This window comes from Phoxinus phoxinus (genome assembly GCF_949152265.1).
Source record: "Phoxinus phoxinus genome assembly, chromosome: 9".
Taxonomy (NCBI): Eukaryota; Metazoa; Chordata; class Actinopteri; order Cypriniformes; family Leuciscidae; genus Phoxinus; species Phoxinus phoxinus.
This window is the reverse complement of record NC_136884.1, coordinates 16,848,771-16,866,199: the sequence shown is the minus strand read 5'-3', so window position 1 is coordinate 16,866,199 and position 17,429 is coordinate 16,848,771. Positions and strand designations below refer to the sequence as shown.

Here is a 17,429-nt window from a genome sequence, read left to right as displayed (position 1 = left end):
CCCTTCCTTTTATACGCTAAGCCACCCCCATTCTGGCGGGCTATGACGCGTGAGTGAGGGTGCGAAGCGGTTGGCTGCAGCAGTTGCCGCACGGCAGCCATTGAGCGCGCTAGACAGCCTGCTCTAGGGCTGCTGCCTGCTGCTGCACTGCGTTGACAATAAATACAAAAATTAAGGATAATTTTACACAGTACTTGTTCCCTCTTCTAGAGAGAACCGAGGTTACGTTAGGTAACCGAGTACGTTTTTCAGCTACTGGCAAGCCCAGTGCCCTGTCAGACTGTTTCGGCGTCCTATGTACCAGTTAGTCATTTGTTGACAACTGAAGAGTGAACAAGGAGGAATGTAAATACACAGTGCTGACAAACTAAATAATGAAAGATTAGTGGTTAGTATCCATGGAAACAGATGGCGGGAAACAAAGACAAAGAACATGTGACTAATGAAAACAAACTAAATGTCCATGAAACAAAACAAACTGAACATAACTGTTACAGCATGTACTATAAATGTGGTGGTTTTTGATTGATCTACAATAGGGTTAAAGGAACACTCAGTACAAGTTAAAGGTTAATAAAACTGTCTGACTTGTGTGTGGATATAAAAGACACTTTCAGGGATCCCAATTTGGGCATATTTCAACTGCATGTTCAACTGCCTCCTCTCTAAGACACATCTAGACATGTGAGTGTTTCAAAATTGTGAATTAATAATATTTTAATGTTTGCATTTGATGATTGATTACAATGTATTTTGCCTTGGATCATCTCTGACATGATAGAAGTGGATGGATACACATTTTTATATTTAAAAGAAACTGTAACATCAGGATCGAACATAAGTCTGACCGACGTTAAGCAATGGTTCTCAACTGTATTTTTTTGGTCTATTTTTTAAGAAAGGTAAAATAGTTTAGTCTGTCAACATTTTATATATAATTTTATTGAATTTGTTTCAATATTCTTATTTTTATTAATATTTTTATACTTATTGTTTTGTTGTTTTCATTTTCCATTTAAGAACAAAACTTCAACTTTGTTTACCTCTTCACTAGCCCATAGTTCACCATGGCAGTGGAGGGCAGCCCGGAGGGGTTCTTTGAGCCCAGACTAATGGAGGATTCAGACAGTAATAAGAAAACATCTCAGGCCAAATGCTGCTCCTCAAGTCTAAAGGCAAGAGACATTGTCTTTGACCATATGCATTTTTAACCGAGCAACAAATGTAGAGCCACTATTAGCTGATTAATTGTTTTAATAGTGTGTATAATAGCTGTTATACTTCTGACAAAAAAAGGTTAAATCTTCTGACTTAATCTTTTTTCTACCCTTGTGCCTGTAAAGATCTTTATTGGTGTACTTGCCTTCTGTTATTTCTCCAAATCCCTGACGGGGGCTTACACCAAAAGTACCATCACTCAGATTGAGAGGCGGTTTGAGATCCCAAGTTCTACTGTTGGTATCATCGATGGCAGTTTTGAAATGGGTGAGTTGAGATCTTTCGAGCTGCACTGAGAAATGAGGGCCGAGGTTCACCCATTAGATGAGTACTTATAGCAGTGAGTCACACCACTGTGCTGCAATGTGACTGAATTGCCGTTCATACTTTAAAAATGGGACAGTTGATTCAACTTGTTAAATAACGTCACATTTGCTTGCAGGTAATCTGTTGGTCATCACTGTGGTAAGCTACTTTGGCGCTAAGTTTCACAGGCCCAAGATCATTGGAGCAGGGGTCCTGCTGATGGGTATAGGGACACTGGTAATGGCTTTACCTCACTTCATTATGGACCGGTGAGTAACGTTCATGGGTCAATGACAAATGAGAGTGTCCGCGATAAAGAACAGAAACAAATATTTTATAAGTCCTTATAATTTTACTCTTCTTATTCATGTTTAGTTTCATAGGGTTTTATTGTACTTAGTCCAAGCATTAAGTAAAATGTTCCGTATCTGATATTTTAAGAGATTTGTTGATTATTAAAGATGTGTTTTCAAGTCATTGTATCTATCAATTATTTTAATGGAATATGGAATAAATTAATTGATGGCCATCACATAATTAGTATATTCATACTAAAGTATTTAATAAAGATCCACCTCATAAAAATCAGTATTCTTCAAGATCTGTATTTTAAATGCATTTACTATGTATGTGTCTGTTTGTTTCTGACAGGTACAAGTACGATACAGCTGCCGCCCACACTAATGATGTTGATAATTTCACAGTGAGATCCACATGCTCATCTGACACCCAGAATACTGTTCAACAGCTTGTGTCCGGTAATGCATGGTTATATGTGGAAAAGCATGTGGGATATTTTAATTGTACAAAGCAGTAAAATACCCAACAGAGCACTCTATATGGGTTGTATAGGATGCCAAAAAGGGGAAGAGGAAAGCTCGCCCACATGGGTTATTGTGCTGTTGGGAAACATTATTCGTGGCATCGGGGAAGCCAGCATCGGCCCTTTGGGAATGTCTTTCATAGATGATTATGCACACCCAGAAAACTCTGCTTTTTACATTGGTGAGAAAGTTTTTTTTTTTTTTTTTATCTCAAACTGAAGTACCCTTGTCCCTCAGTCCAATTTTTTTTTTTTTTTCTGTAGGTTGCCTACACACACTCGGAGTCATCGGGCCAATTTTTGGTTACTCCCTTGGATCTCTGTGTGCTATTATTTACGTGGACATTGGCTTTGTGAATAGAGGTGAGTTAAAATTGTTACACCTTAGAAGACACTAACAAGAAAGTACCAAAAAGAAGTGCAGTATTACTTAGTTTGTTTTGATCTGTACCATGGTAGTACTTCCTCTTTGAAGTACCTTGAGGTACCATGACATGGTATATGAATATGGTAATGGTCCAGGGTGGGGTCAGAGGGTTGGTAGGGTCTCAAGCTGGATAACAGGGGACTATCACAGAAGCATTTTCAGAGCAGAAGACCACCATGGCAGAGCAGAAAATCGTGGCAGAACAGTTGAACATGATGGTGGAGCAGGTGGAACAGGAGGCCTTAGGGGATCTGGCAGAATAGGGGGCTTTGGGGAAGCCAGCAGAGCAGGAAGCTTGTGAAAGGTCAGTGGAGCAAATGACCCAGGATAGGGAGGCATATTATGAGGCCTCAGCAAAGCCGGCTGAGTGGAAGACCACAGAAGAGCCAATGGATTAGAAGACTTAAAGGATTAGTTCACCCAACAATGAAAACTATCCCATAATTTACTCACCCTCAAGCCATCCTAGGTGTATATGACTTTTTTCTTTCAGCCAAACTTAGTCAAACTAACTTTATAAACTATGATCACTAGCTTCTGCCCACGAGTCTAGTTCCGGCTGAAGGGTGAACTCTGACCCGACGCTTGATGTATTGACGAACGCGGAAGCACAGAGAAAAACAAAACACAGGTCATGAATTGGAGGTCTTGGAGCTTGAGTTTGTTGCCCAGCCATATTTGTTTGAACCCCGAGAGGCGTTTATTCTCACCTAAGCTTAAAATACTCCTACATCCTTCGTCATGCGTCAGAGTTCACCCTTCATCCGGAACTAGACTCGCAGACTGTTTTTACCGGAAGCTAGAGATTATAGTTTATAAAGAAGAAAGTCATATACACCCAGGATGGCTTGAGGGTGAGTTAGTAAAGTATAGGATAATTTTCATTTTTGAGTTAACTAACCCTTTAAGAAGATTTGGTCATGTCAAAGACGAGGAGAACCAGACAGAACAAGGAAACCCACCATAGGGAACCAGCCGTGTGGTGCCACAGGGATAGCCACTGCTTCAGGGTAAGGTTCAGCGGATGCAGCTCGGACCACTGAGGTGGACTTTAGGCTGTAAATGGACTGAGTACACCTTCCATTACTATCACCAAGAGAACAGACCACATTGGTACCTTGGGAAAGACAGGACTGCCTGGAAAATTAGGATAAACAGAATTAGGGGAGCCCAACACATGAGGACATGGTGATTCTGGAGGATCTAGGAGTCTGGCAGAATCAATGGACAGAGGTAACAAGGTAAAAGTGGAGGGAGGAGTGACGCAGATGGAGCCAGTGAAAGGAGGGACCCCTGAGGAGTTGGAGGATGGAAACCAGCAGCCATATCACCCTGTTGCCCAAGACTGGTTGCCCACTGAAGCTAAGCTAAGCAGGGCTGAGTCTGGTTAGTACCTGGATGGGAGACCTCCTGAGAAAACCAGGTTGCTGCTGGTAGAGGTGTTAGTGAGGCCAGCAGGGGGTGATCACCCTGTGGTATGTGTGGGTCCTAACACCCCAGTAAAGTGATGGGGACACTATACTGTAACAAGCACCGTCCTTTGGATGAGACGTAAAACCGAGGTCCTGACTCTCTGTGGTCATTAAAAATCCCATGGCACTTCTCGTAAAGAGTAGAGGTGTAACCCCGGTGTCCTGGCCACATTTCACCCATTGGCCCTTGCCAATCATGGCCTCCTAATAATCCCCATCCACTGAATTGACTTCATCACTGTCTCTCCTCTCTCCACCTATAGCTGGTGTGTGGTGAGCGCACTGGCGACGTTGTTCTGTGGCTGCTGTCACATCATCCAAGTGGATGCTGCACACTGGTGGTGGATTGAGGAGAGATCCCCTGACATGATTGTAAAGCGCTTTGGGTGTACAGTAGTACATATAAAAGCGCTATATAAATGCCTCATTCATTCATTCATTCAAATACCACGGAGGAGCAGTGAAGTAATATTTGGATTCGGTGAAGGAGGATTCGGGTTGGTCTTTGTGGCCAGAAAAAAAGGTTAAAATTAGACTCCTGTTACCTGAGAGAAAAGCCCATGGCTGGCCTATATGGTCAGGGAAAGGGTCTCAAGGAAAAGCAGTATGGAAAGAAGAATGGTTGACCTCAACAACAGAGAAGGCAGGGACAAATATCTTGTTGGTCTCTTTGGTTAAGATAAAGGAGGGAGTGTTATCAGCTTGTCCTCTGGGTTCATAATGAAGGGGTCTTCTTTCAGGTAGACAACACACACAGTTTGATGGTGAACCCAAGTGCAGGCTCTTTTCTTTTTTTAGGTTATGGATCGTGAACAGGTAAGTATGGTGACAGAAAAAGAACAGTTGGGATTGCAGGACAGGCAGGATGGGAACAACACAGATGGAGAACAGATGAAGATAAAAAGTATTTAGAGAAAAGAAAGCTGAGACGGACAGGAAGTAAGTAACTCTACTAGCTAAGAACAGAGAAGTCAATTTGTTCTTATCAGAGATTAGACACTGAGTGACTGTGGAGTATAAATGCTGTTCTTGATAGCAGGTGTGATATATAGAGTGGGCGAATAGTGAAATGGTGTGGTGAGCCCGGTGGAGGTGTCACATATATATTTTTCGAACACATATATTGTTTATTTGTATATTTTCTTCTCATTATCAGAGAGTGTGACCATCACCCCTCAGGACTCTCGCTGGGTAGGGGCCTGGTGGTTGGGTTATGTGGTTTCTGGGCTGTTGACTCTGCTTGCTGCTTTGCCTCTCTGGTTCCTGCCAAGAGCTTTGCCTGAAAACCCCCAAACCTATGAGATAGACAACCCCTCAAAACAACATAAACACACACCCAGCATTACAGAGATAGCTAAAGGTATGGCAACCTTACAATGTGTGTGTGTGTGTGTGTGTGTGTGTGTGTGTGTGTGTGTGTGTGTGTGTGTGTGTGTGTGTGTGTGTGTGTGTGTGTGTGTGTGTGTGTGTGTGTGTGTGTGTGTGTGTGTGTGTGTGCGTGTGCGTGCGTGTGTGTGTGTCATTATGGAGCTTGACAGTTTCAGTTTCTTTTAATTATAAATATTGAAAAGGTGGCCAGGAAATCTACTGTTATGTAACACAGATCAATGTAATGCAGGTTTTGAAAAATATAAGTTTGCAGGACACTAATGGAGCTTATTATTCTAAATTATAACGTGTTATTTTGGTCTACTATGACAATGTAAAACAAATAAATATAATTAAGTCAAAGAGATTGTTCTCAAAAATGCTTATTTGCTTGTTTTCTAGATTTTGGGCCGTCTCTGAAGCGTCTGCTCACCAACAAGATCTATCTCCTGTACCTGGTTTCCAATGTAGTGGTATTCAACGCCTTTGCCATATTCATAACATATACCCCAAAGTATTTGGAACAGCAGTTTGGACAAAGTGCATCCAAGACCAACTTTCTCATAGGTGACAACTGCCATGATTACGGCCATTTTTTTTTCTTATTTTTTTTCTGGCTGTATAAATTGAGTGTGCTTATATATTTCTGTAGGAGTGACATCTATTCCGCCAGTTGCTCTGGGTATGTTCCTGAGTGGATGGATAATGAAGAGGTTTAAACTGGATCTGCTGGGATCTGCAAGAATGTCGTTTTTCACTGCAATTGCCGCGTTGTTTATCACCATACCTTACTTTGCTCTTAGCTGTGAAAATACAGATGTCGCTGGGGTCACGGTGCCCTATCAAGGGTACTTTCATCTCCCGTCATACTCTTTGTTTACATCTTATTGCATCATGGAAACTATATACATTATCCATCAATTCAATCTATCCATTTAATGAACTGCTTGCCTTATGTAGGGTCATATAAATGTGTAATATAATATAATCTATTGTTTATGTGGCAGATCTGTAGAAGTTCATAATATAAGCAGTGATGCACTCACCTCTTGCAATGCCGACTGTGGGTGTCCTGACTTCCAATGGGATCCAGTGTGTGGACAGAATGGAGTGACCTACATCTCTCCTTGTCACGCAGGCTGCAGTTCCACTCGTGGCACAGGACAGAATATGGTGAACAACTATCTTTAACTGTTGACCTCAAATTCATTATTACATGTGTTTGAGTGTCTTTTTTTTCTTTTTTCTCATTTACATGTGTTTGTCAGACATTCCAAGACTGTGCATGTGTCCAGAGCTGGGGAATGAGTGCTGATAACTCCTCTGCAGTGCTTGGACAGTGTTCACGAGAGAGCAGATGTACTAGAATGTTCTACATATATCTGGCACTGCAGTCTCTCGCCTTCTTTGTGTACTGTCTGGGCACTGTTCCCTTCTTCATCATCTCATTGAGGTTCTGTTTAATTACTTTACAACATATCTTGCAGTGATTAATCACAACTTTGTTTTATTCCACAATGGTATATATTCCATATTTATATTGATGGAATTTATATTAAATGTTTAATCTGTTCTTGCAGGATTGTGGATCCTGAGCTGAAGTCTCTCTCAATGGGCGTGCTACTGTTAGTTTTAAGAGTTTTGGGTAGGTTCACATTTGGAGTGCCTAGCTGCGTAATGTTTTGGTTTACTTAGAAGAAGTGCCCCAATAATTTTATTTCAATTACAGAAGTTATTCACATAAACACAGCATTGTTTTAATGTAATTTCATTCTTTTAAAGGTGGTATTCCTGCTCCCATTTACTTTGGTGCTCTTATTGACTCTACCTGTGTGAAATGGGGTCTCAAGAAATGTGGTGGACGAGGTGCTTGCAGAATGTATGACACAGAGACTTTAAGGTGAGCAAATCTGGCAGGAGTATTCTATATAGCCCCAACTGATGCATGCTAAAATGTAATGTGACCTTCATCAGGTTCCTGTTTCTGGGACTGGTCAGCTGTCTGCGGGTGTTAGGATATATCCTGTTATGGGGGGCCATCACACAGATTAACAGGAAAGTACAGAATGATAAACGGATGTCCAAGGACAAAGAACTGCAGGAGCCTGTGCTGTTTGATCCAGAACAGCAGAAGACTCTAAAATAATGTTCTGCATTGTTTTATTTTGTATTTGTTTATGTGTGCTTTTTATGTGCTTTGTTTTATTTTAGTTTGATCCTTGGTCAAATAGACAAAAAAGTGAGATATAACCCCACAATAAAAATGTTACAAATATAACTTTAGATTTAAAATTTAGACTTGGTGAGTAAATCTACTTATTGCTACTTACAGCAGCAAGACATGCTGCTGTTGTACATTAATTACCCTTGGCAGATCTATACAGGTGGAGCTGGGGAAGGTGGAGGGTCTCTTAAAGTGTGCCGCACTGCTACAGCAAATGTTAACCAAGTATTTGAAGGTTGAGCATGCAAGCTAATATAATATAATCTTATTTAGCATTTAAGTAATAATATTAATTAACATTTTACATAACAATAACAATGCAATGAAAATCTAGTTTTCCCTTATGCTCTTTTCCATGTTTGTCTAAAAAAATAAAAACGGGTTCCACCAGAAGTGGGCACTTACGGAATGTAATGACGGACATCTGAGTCCATGAGATGGAGAGAAGTAAGCAGGGGAAGGGCATAACATTTTTAACCCTCTGGAGTCTAAGGTGTTTTTGGGGTCCTTGAGATGTTTTGACATGACCTGATATTTGTATTTTTTTCAGTTGCTTATAAACATATTAATGGCAAAGGTGTAATTACACTCTATTTAGCACAAACATGGCTATCATAATATGTGAGCAACATGCATGTACATGTTTGCATTTTTGAGAGAATATTATTTATGCATGGTTATTCAAAAAACTAAAACTTAAATTGTCTGATATAAGACCACAAACGACAAACTTCACATATTCCCACAATACTTTTGACTAATGGGTGCTGTCGGCTAAAGTGTTTACTTTAAAATGATCTGAAAATCATCCGGGCTAATCGTTCACATTAAACAATAGATTGATTTAAATTTTGTAAGACACTTTTTGTTTGGAAAGGCAATATGCAGGTGGGCGTGAATGATCCAACAAGGTCATGAATAATGTCCTCATTCCCACCTGAGAGAAGACAAAGAGCTGCTAATGCTGCATACTAATGAGCAATTCATAGGTGTCACTGAGCCACAAGATGCAAAGACAACACACACACACACACACATATATATATATATATATATATATATATATATATATATAGCCTATATATATATATATATATATATATATATATATATACATACATACACACACACACACACATACATATATATATATACACACACACACACACACACACATATATATATATAAATAACTACAGAATTGGTTCAGAGTTGGAAACATCTTGAAAAAAGTGTATATTTCCACAAACTGTGTATGCTTGCAAATTGTATAATATCCAAGGTAAACATTTCTAGTAATTGTGCAGTTAATTCTCATTCGTATTTTCAGAAAGTTTTGGATGTAGGCTATCCTCTCCCCAAATTTGTCACTAATAAAACACAAAAATAATTTAAAGACAAGGCTTATATTGATATTTTAAGATTTTGTTTGCACCTTGTAAATTAGGTTTTGATGTGGCAGTAAAAACTTTATAATATATCCAAAACGAAATGTTGTCTTTCATATTTAGTCTGTAACATATGGTCTTTTATAGGCTAATATATATTAGGGCATAAATGTTAATTTACAGTTTAATATGTTGCTTATCCAAAGACATTTTATTTCAACGTATTCAGTCGATTTTTACTCATCTCAGTAGGCAATATAGATAGTTTCATTCACACACAGACACGCGCGATCTGTAGCAGCTAAACAACAACATGCGTCTGTGCCGTTCATTCATTCAAACACAGAAACGCGATTCAAATTTAAACAGTCTTTTGCGGTTTACAGACACCATTTCATATCGCGATTAGAACAAAGCACTTACTGATGATCTGCAGCTGGACCCGTTGTTCGGCTACTCCAGCACGTTTGAGGTAAAATTTCCAGGATTATCACGATATTATTATTCCTCACAGCGAGTGTGTTATCCAGCTGTTGTGGGCGTTGACTGGTTTGCATGTGTTGCTTCAGATCTGCGTTTGAATAGCGCGCGCTCTCGATGGGCGTGTCACATTAGCAGAGTAATGAGCTGCCAGAACGATAATGAGCACTGCTGATCTCTCGCTCTTTATATATAGATTACATAAACAGAGAATATTTATTTTAGTTTTGAATTAGATAATTTAAAACTACACACTTAAATGATTACAGAGATATATAGCTCATGTCTGAGTGAATAGTATTCGCTGAGTTTTGTTTGAGTTTAGAGAAGTGCTTCAGAAAAAAAGTTCACGGAGACGGAGAGGCAGAAAGCACTCCCTGTTTACTTTCTTTATTTTACAAAAGCACAATGTTTTATTTCGATTGTAAGTGGACACATAAAAAAGTAGACATTTAACAGCTTATTTTTTCATATTTCTTAAGGCTGTATGACCAAAACTGACGGAGTATTTTAGGTCTATTTTGCTGCTATGTAAAAAAAAACGAGCAAAACGCGCCCACGCGTTTGCCGACCTCAGGGGGTTAAGTGGATCACTCACAGCCGTGAGACCTGTTGCTTTTGGGCTAATTGCTTGCTGGGTACTTGCTGTTGTTAATTGACGTAATGCCTGCCTCTTTAATTAACAACCCAAATCCTAAAAGTGTGACTTGTTCTGTAACTCTTCTTAAAATATCTTCTGAATAGGCATACAGGTTTGGAAACGACATGAGGGTTGACAGGATTTTAATTTTGGGGTGAATTTTCACTTTAAAGACTTTTACGTATAGCCGGAAGGCATTTTTGTTATGCATGTATATACACAGCCAACAAAACAATAAAGCTCTTGGTCTTTACAAGAGGTATTTAGGATAGCCTGTAAACATTATTCAGTCCATATTTCTACTCCTGATTGAAAATTAGAGTTCTGACCTTGACTGACCCATCAACGAGAGTTGTTGAGGTAATGAAGAGGATGTGTTCACCACCGCAAGTACCCATTTCATTAGCAAAGAGGCCACGGCCTTATTATCTTTGTGGGTAACATTTCAGTGAGCAGATAGGCTAGGGTCAAAGCTGATAATCACAACGATTTTAACTGTCAGGAGTACCGTGAAGAGCGGCTGTGAGTAGGACCCTCACAAAAAAAATATAGTGTTTTGGCAAACCTCTCTGGTGAGCTATTCAACATAGCGGGATATAGTAATGGGAAAAAATGTCAGATGGAAGGAAAAATGCTTTTGCGTTTGCAATTATTGTTAGTCCGAGAAACGTTGTATCCTTTTTGCTAGTAGCAAACAGGGTCGTAGGCAGGGTTTTATAATCACAGAGGTCCCAAATTTGGCCTAGTTTAGGGGGTTCAAGGTCATGCTCCCCTGAGAAAATTATCTGATCTATGTGCATTTCAAGATGTTTGAAGAACAATAAAATGGATAAGCTCTCTCCTCATCTCCATCACTCTTTCTTTTTCTCAATTTCAATTTCAATTTCAAATGAGCTTTATTAGCATGACTGTGTAACACAATGTTGCCAAAGCATCAACATATTATATGTAAATAATACAACAAACAAATAAATCAAACATATATGTATACAGTAGATCATGTCATATGTAGCATAGTAAATATATATAAATAAACACAATCCATCTTAATAAATAAATATATACAGTGGGTCACTCTAGAGTTAGCCGTCTCTGGCGTTGTGAATAGCTAACACATATTTAGCCGCATATTTCTCTCTCAGTCTCATTGTCTTGCCCTGTCTCTTCCCATCCTAAAGCTGAGCTTTGATTGATAGTCTTTCCATTTTCATCTGTCAGTGAAAAAGTAAAAAAGGGGTCCATTGATATTTAGTCTATGTTTTATTCATCTTAGACTAGTTAATTTACTGAAGGCTACAAACGCTAGGTAAAAAAGTTTATTAAATTCATAATAAACTCAAATTCAAATTTTTTACAAATTCATATATACAAAAATATTTACATTTTTGTAACGGCCATTCAGCTTTACTGTTATTAGCTTCTGAAATTTGATTAGCGGCCATATTTTTTTATAGAACCCAAGTCATATTATAGGATATGTTGGGATGTCCACCAAAGAAGACGCATACAAAATTTCAACTTCATGGTTACAGACTTATAACGTTTTTTTGTAGCCCTGTAGGTGGAATTAAATAAACATGGTGTGCATCCTCAGAATGTCCTTTTGTCTATGTGTGTCAAGTTGTTCTTGGGCATTGTGTTTCACAGATATAGGTTAACGCACTAAAATGGATGTTGCCTCACCAAATTATTAACTTAAATGAACAAATCAAAGTTCTTTTGATACATTTTTGCCAGCACTGTCCCTAGCTGCTCTGTGCCTATTTTGGTGAAGATCGTACCAACTGCCTTGGAGGAGTTAGAAAAAGTAGGTTTTTAAGAAGCCCTCTTTTTTTGTAGCCCTCACCTGAGAGATACATGTACCTTTCAACAATAAGATCCTGTTGATTCTCCGTAAGCCATAGGTCTCAAACTCAGTTCCCGGAGGACTACAGCCCTGCAGACTCTGCAGGACAGTGGTCCTCCGGGAACTGAGTTTGGACCGGGTGAAGACAGGTAAGTACTAGCCTACCAGTATGAGCATGATGATTTGTGAATTCTGATCACAGCCACATACCCATTTATGAAAGTGTGTGGAGACTTATGGTGTCAGGGGTTGGCTGTGTAATTCAAGAAAGATGCACGGTGCAGGATGAACGAATAATAGGCATCAACTTTTAATGAACACAAAGAACGAATGGATGCATACAAAAACGAACAACTTCAACGAGACAAATAACTGCGGAAGACAGAAAACGAAAATACACAATGAAGGTAATCAACAGAACAGGAACAGGTGATGAATAGATTAAATTTCAATGAAAACTGAGATTAAAACTAAACAAGAGTGAAAAATAAACATGACTGTGACAAAAATAACATATAAGTTAGGTTATATGTTATTTGTATATATTTTTGTCTCTTTGGTTTTCAGTGGCATTGCACATGCAAAATTATGATCAATAATTTTACTTGTGGAGCACAATGGGGTGTCATTGCCATCTGTTATTTCTCCAAATCCCTGACGGGGGTTTACACCAAAAGCACCATCACTCAGATTGAGAGGCAGTTTGAGATCCCAAACCGCCTGTTGGTATACTGTTGATCCTACTGTTGGTACTGTATCATCGATGGCAGTTTTGAAATGGGTGAGTTGAGATGTGTCGAGCTGCATTGAAAATGAGGGCAGAGGTTCATCAATTAGATGAGTACTTATACCAGTGAGTCACACCACTGTGCTGCAATGTGACTGAATTACTGTTCATTCTTGTGCATACTGTTCATGGTGCAGATACAGATAATTTATTTTATGCCATACATCTTAACCAAACATAATAGGTTAACTAAGGACAGTTCAATTTACTTGCAGGTAATATTGGTCATTATCATGGTAGCTATTTTAGTGCTTGTAATATTCAGAGTATAGTAGACTTGCACGTACTGTTTACGTCATTACGTTTGTATGGATATCAGGCGGAGGGATATCAACAGGTTGTTGGAAGCGAGGGCGAGGTTAGAGAGCCCGTGAATAAACGCACTGTATGCAACAGTCGGTCTGATTATTTTGTAGACAAACCACAAAACACTACACTGGCGACGAGGATCCAAAATAACGAAAACGTCTCCTGGACAGCGGACGTTTGCGTGCGGAAGAAAGTTCGGAGTAAAAGCAATCGGCTGTAAAGTAAGTGAGCTAGCGAGTTAGCAACCGGACAGTAAGCATGGCGCTAGCACACAGCCCGTCAGTACCACCGTTTGATACGGAGAGCGAACCCAGCTCCGTCGGACCGAGGTGGAATAAGTGGCTTCAACGGTTTGAGAACTACACTACAGCTGTGAATATAACCGGGGACCCAAGACTGAAAGCCCTCCTGTTGCATCTGGCTGGCGAAAGAGTGCACGACATATACGACACAGTGGCGGCGGAGGCTGACAAGTATGCAGACGTGAAAACAAAACTCACCGAGTACTTCTCGCCCAAAAAGAATGTCCAGTACGAAGTGTACGTCTTCAGGAAAGCTGCACAACAGCCCGGTGAGAATCTAGATGCATATAATACGAGACTTCGTATGCTGGCAAAATACTGTGAGTTTAGTGACGTAGACAATGAAATAAAGTCACAGATCATCCAAAGCTGCACGTCCTCCAGGGTCCGCAAATATGGTTTGAGGGAGGCAAACAAGACATTAAAAGAACTGCTTGAATACGGCAGGACTCTAGAACTTTCTGAACTGCAGTCAAAGGGAATTGAAGAAGGTTCAAATCCCACTACCGCTGTGAATCAAATACACAGAAAACTCCACAAGAAGTCATACCAAAAACGTCCAACGGGTGGCAGCAACACGCAATGCAGAAACTGCGGGGGTGAGTGGCCACACAAAAATGAATGCCCTGCAAAGGGTAAACAATGTAAAGCATGTGGGAAGCAAAACCACTTTGCAAGACAGTGCAGGTCAAAACCACAACACACAGAGCAGCAAGCAGAGACACAGAGATACAAGAAAAGCTATAGAAAGAAAATCAATCAGGTGGAAACACAAAGTGAAACAGCTCAACTAAAGTCATCTTCAAGCAGCGATGAATCCTATGCATACACTGTTAAAAGCAATAGCAACAGTAAGCAGCCGTTAACACAAATCAAGCTGTATGGAGACACAGTGCCAGCTCTGATCGACTCTGGTGCTGCTGTAAACATCATCAGTGAAATGACATACAACAAGCTGAGCATTCAGCCCCGCCTCCTACACACAGATCTCAAAATACTTGCCTATGGGTCCAAAGACGCACTGCCCATCCTAGGGAAATTCACAGGCTGTGTAGAGGCAAAGAACAAGACCAAAACAGATGGGACGTTCTATGTAATTAAAGGTGATGGCTGCTCCCTGCTCAGCTACCAGACAGCTGACGAATTGGGGTTGATCAAAATTATACGCTCTATCCGCCCTTCCTCAGTGAACCTCACCGTAGCAGATGAGCTTGTGAACAGCCACCCTGAGCTGTTCGATGGTATTGGTAAGCTGAAAGACTTTCAAGTGACACTACATATAAACTCTGACATACAGCCCACATGCCAGCCACACCGCAGAGTTCCTTTTCATGTACGTCAAAAAGTTGAAGCTGAGTTACAGAAACTGGAAGAGGAGGATATCATAGAAAAAGTGACAGGCCCAACACCCTGGGTCTCGCCCATCGTAACGCCACCAAAGCCCAAAGATCCAGACAAGGTACGCATATGTGTCGACATGCGACAAGCAAACACAGCCATCCAAAGAGAACGTCACCTGACTCCCACTATGGATGACGTTATTCATGAACTGAACGGAGCGACGATATTCTCAAAGCTGGATCTAACATCAGGATATCACCAGCTGGAACTACATCCCAACAGCAGGTACATTACCACATTCACAACGCACCTGGGCCTGAGAAGGTACAAGCGCCTCAACTTTGGCATCTCTTCAGCCGCGGAGGTGTTTCAAAACACAATTCATCAGACACTTCAGGGCATCGCAGGGGTGAAAAATCTCAGTGATGACATCATCGTCTACGGAGCGACACAGGCTGATCATGACAAGAGCTTAACAGCTGTGTTCCAGCGACTCAAAGAACGTGGCCTCACACTAAACAGAAAGAAATGTGAGTTCAACAAGACGCGACTTGAGTTCTTCGGGTTCATCTTCTCTGCTGGCGGGGTCTCAGCAGATCCCAAGAAGGTCGACGCCATACACCAAGCCGACAAGCCGAAGGATGCTGCGGAGGTCAGAAGTCTTTTGGGCATGGCAAACTACTGCTCACGCTTCATCCCTAATTTTGCCACAGTAACAGAGCCCCTCAGAAAGCTCACGAGGAAGAACACGACCTGGCAGTGGGGCACAGAACAGGATGCAGCATTGAGCACACTGAGAGAGAGTCTCACCAGCGAGACCACAATGGCGTATTTTAACCCGAACAGAGAAACAGAGCTCATCGTCGACGCTAGTCCAGTCGGGCTAGGGGCAATACTGCTGCAAAAAGATCAAAAAAAGAAACACATAATCGCCTATGCAAGCAGAGCACTCAGCGACGTTGAAAGGCGATACTCTCAAACGGAGCGTGAAGCGCTCGCAATTGTATGGAGCTGCGAACATTTTCATCTCTACATCTACGGCAAAGAGTTCACAATGGTGACGGACCATAAGCCACTCGAACTGATCTGGAACAACCCGAGGTCCAAGCCGCCTGCCCGTATCGAGCGGTGGGGACTCCGGCTGCAGCCATACAACCTCAAAATTGAATATAGGAAAGGGACTGATAATCCAGCAGACTACATGTCCCGCCATCCAATCCCAGCACAGACACCTACCAAAAACACCCGTGCCACAAAAGTGGCTGAAGAATATGTAAACTTCATCATGCAGAACAACACACCAAAAGCGATGACTCTAGATGAAATCAAATCAGAGACACTCAAGGATGCAACACTACAAAAGGTTAGTGTTCTTATACGCAACAATGCATGGCACACTGACGGAAAAGTCGCTGCGTTAAGACAGTATGAACATGTGAAAAGCGAGCTCACAGTATCACACGAAAGTGACATCATACTCAGGGGCTCCAGAATCGTCATTCCCTCCTCCCTCGAGTACAGAGTGCTTCAGCTCGCCCATGAGGCACATCAGGGAATCACAAAGACGAAGGCCCTCCTGAGAGAGAAGGTATGGTTCCCAGGCATCGACCGACAGGCCGAGGCAATGGTCAGAAACTGTCTAGCATGTCAAGCCACCACACCTGAAACACACACAGAACCTCTGCAGATGTCAGACCTGCCTGACACAGTCTGGCAAGATGTAAGTGCAGACTTTTACGGCCCATTACCAACAGGTGAACACCTGCTAGTCATCATAGATGACTACTCTCGATACCCCGTGGTGGAAGTTATACACTCCACCTCTGCAAACTCTGTCATCCCTATCATAGATAAAATCTTTTCCATGTTTGGCATCCCCAGATCTGTGAAAACGGATAACGGCCCCCCATTCAACAGTGAGCAGTTCAGCAAATTTGCAGCCTACATGGGATTTCACCATCGAAAGATCACACCACTATGGCCCCAGGCGAACGCCACTGCAGAGAGGTTCATGAGGACACTCGGAAAATGCCTCCGTGTTGCCTACATGGAGAACATCCCCTGGAAGCAGCATCTCCACACCTTCCTACGTGAGTACCGTTCAACACCACACAGCACAACAACAACATCACCCGCTGAGTTGTTGCTCAAACGCAGGATACACACAAAGATGCCTTCTGTGAGCATACTCACTGGATCGGACAAGGATCTTCGCAGGAGAGACCACAAGGACAAAGCCAAAATGAAGGTGTACTCAGACACTCGCCGACACGCTGCACATCACTCTCTCCAACCTGGTGACATGGTGTTGTGCTCTCAACCCAGGCGCAACAAACTCACAGCACCTTACAACCACAAGCCGTACAAAGTGACCACCGTCAAAGGCTCCATGGTCACCGCTGAGTGTAATGGACATCGAGTGACAAGAAATTCATCCTTCTTCAAAAAGCTTGACCCTGGCCTGCGTAACACATCGACAGCAGAAGAGGATGAAGAAG

General features: G+C 41.4%; 1 protein-coding gene across 1 annotated transcript; it reads left to right on the top strand.

Moving 5' to 3' along the window:
- Window positions 1-636: 636 nt before the first annotated feature.
- On the top strand, window positions 637-7,901 carry LOC307003701 (solute carrier organic anion transporter family member 1C1-like). Its single transcript, XM_079622427.1, has 16 exons — window positions 637-684; window positions 782-902; window positions 1,055-1,175; window positions 1,344-1,485; window positions 1,661-1,793; window positions 2,176-2,282; window positions 2,377-2,529; window positions 2,612-2,710; window positions 5,403-5,606; window positions 6,017-6,181; window positions 6,267-6,462; window positions 6,622-6,787; window positions 6,883-7,067; window positions 7,195-7,259; window positions 7,397-7,514; window positions 7,589-7,901. Exons 3-16 carry the CDS (start codon window positions 1,068-1,070, stop codon window positions 7,758-7,760), a joined length of 2,013 nt encoding a protein of 670 aa, XP_079478553.1. The 5' UTR covers window positions 637-684; window positions 782-902; window positions 1,055-1,067; the 3' UTR covers window positions 7,761-7,901.
- Window positions 7,902-17,429: the final 9,528 nt, after the last annotated feature.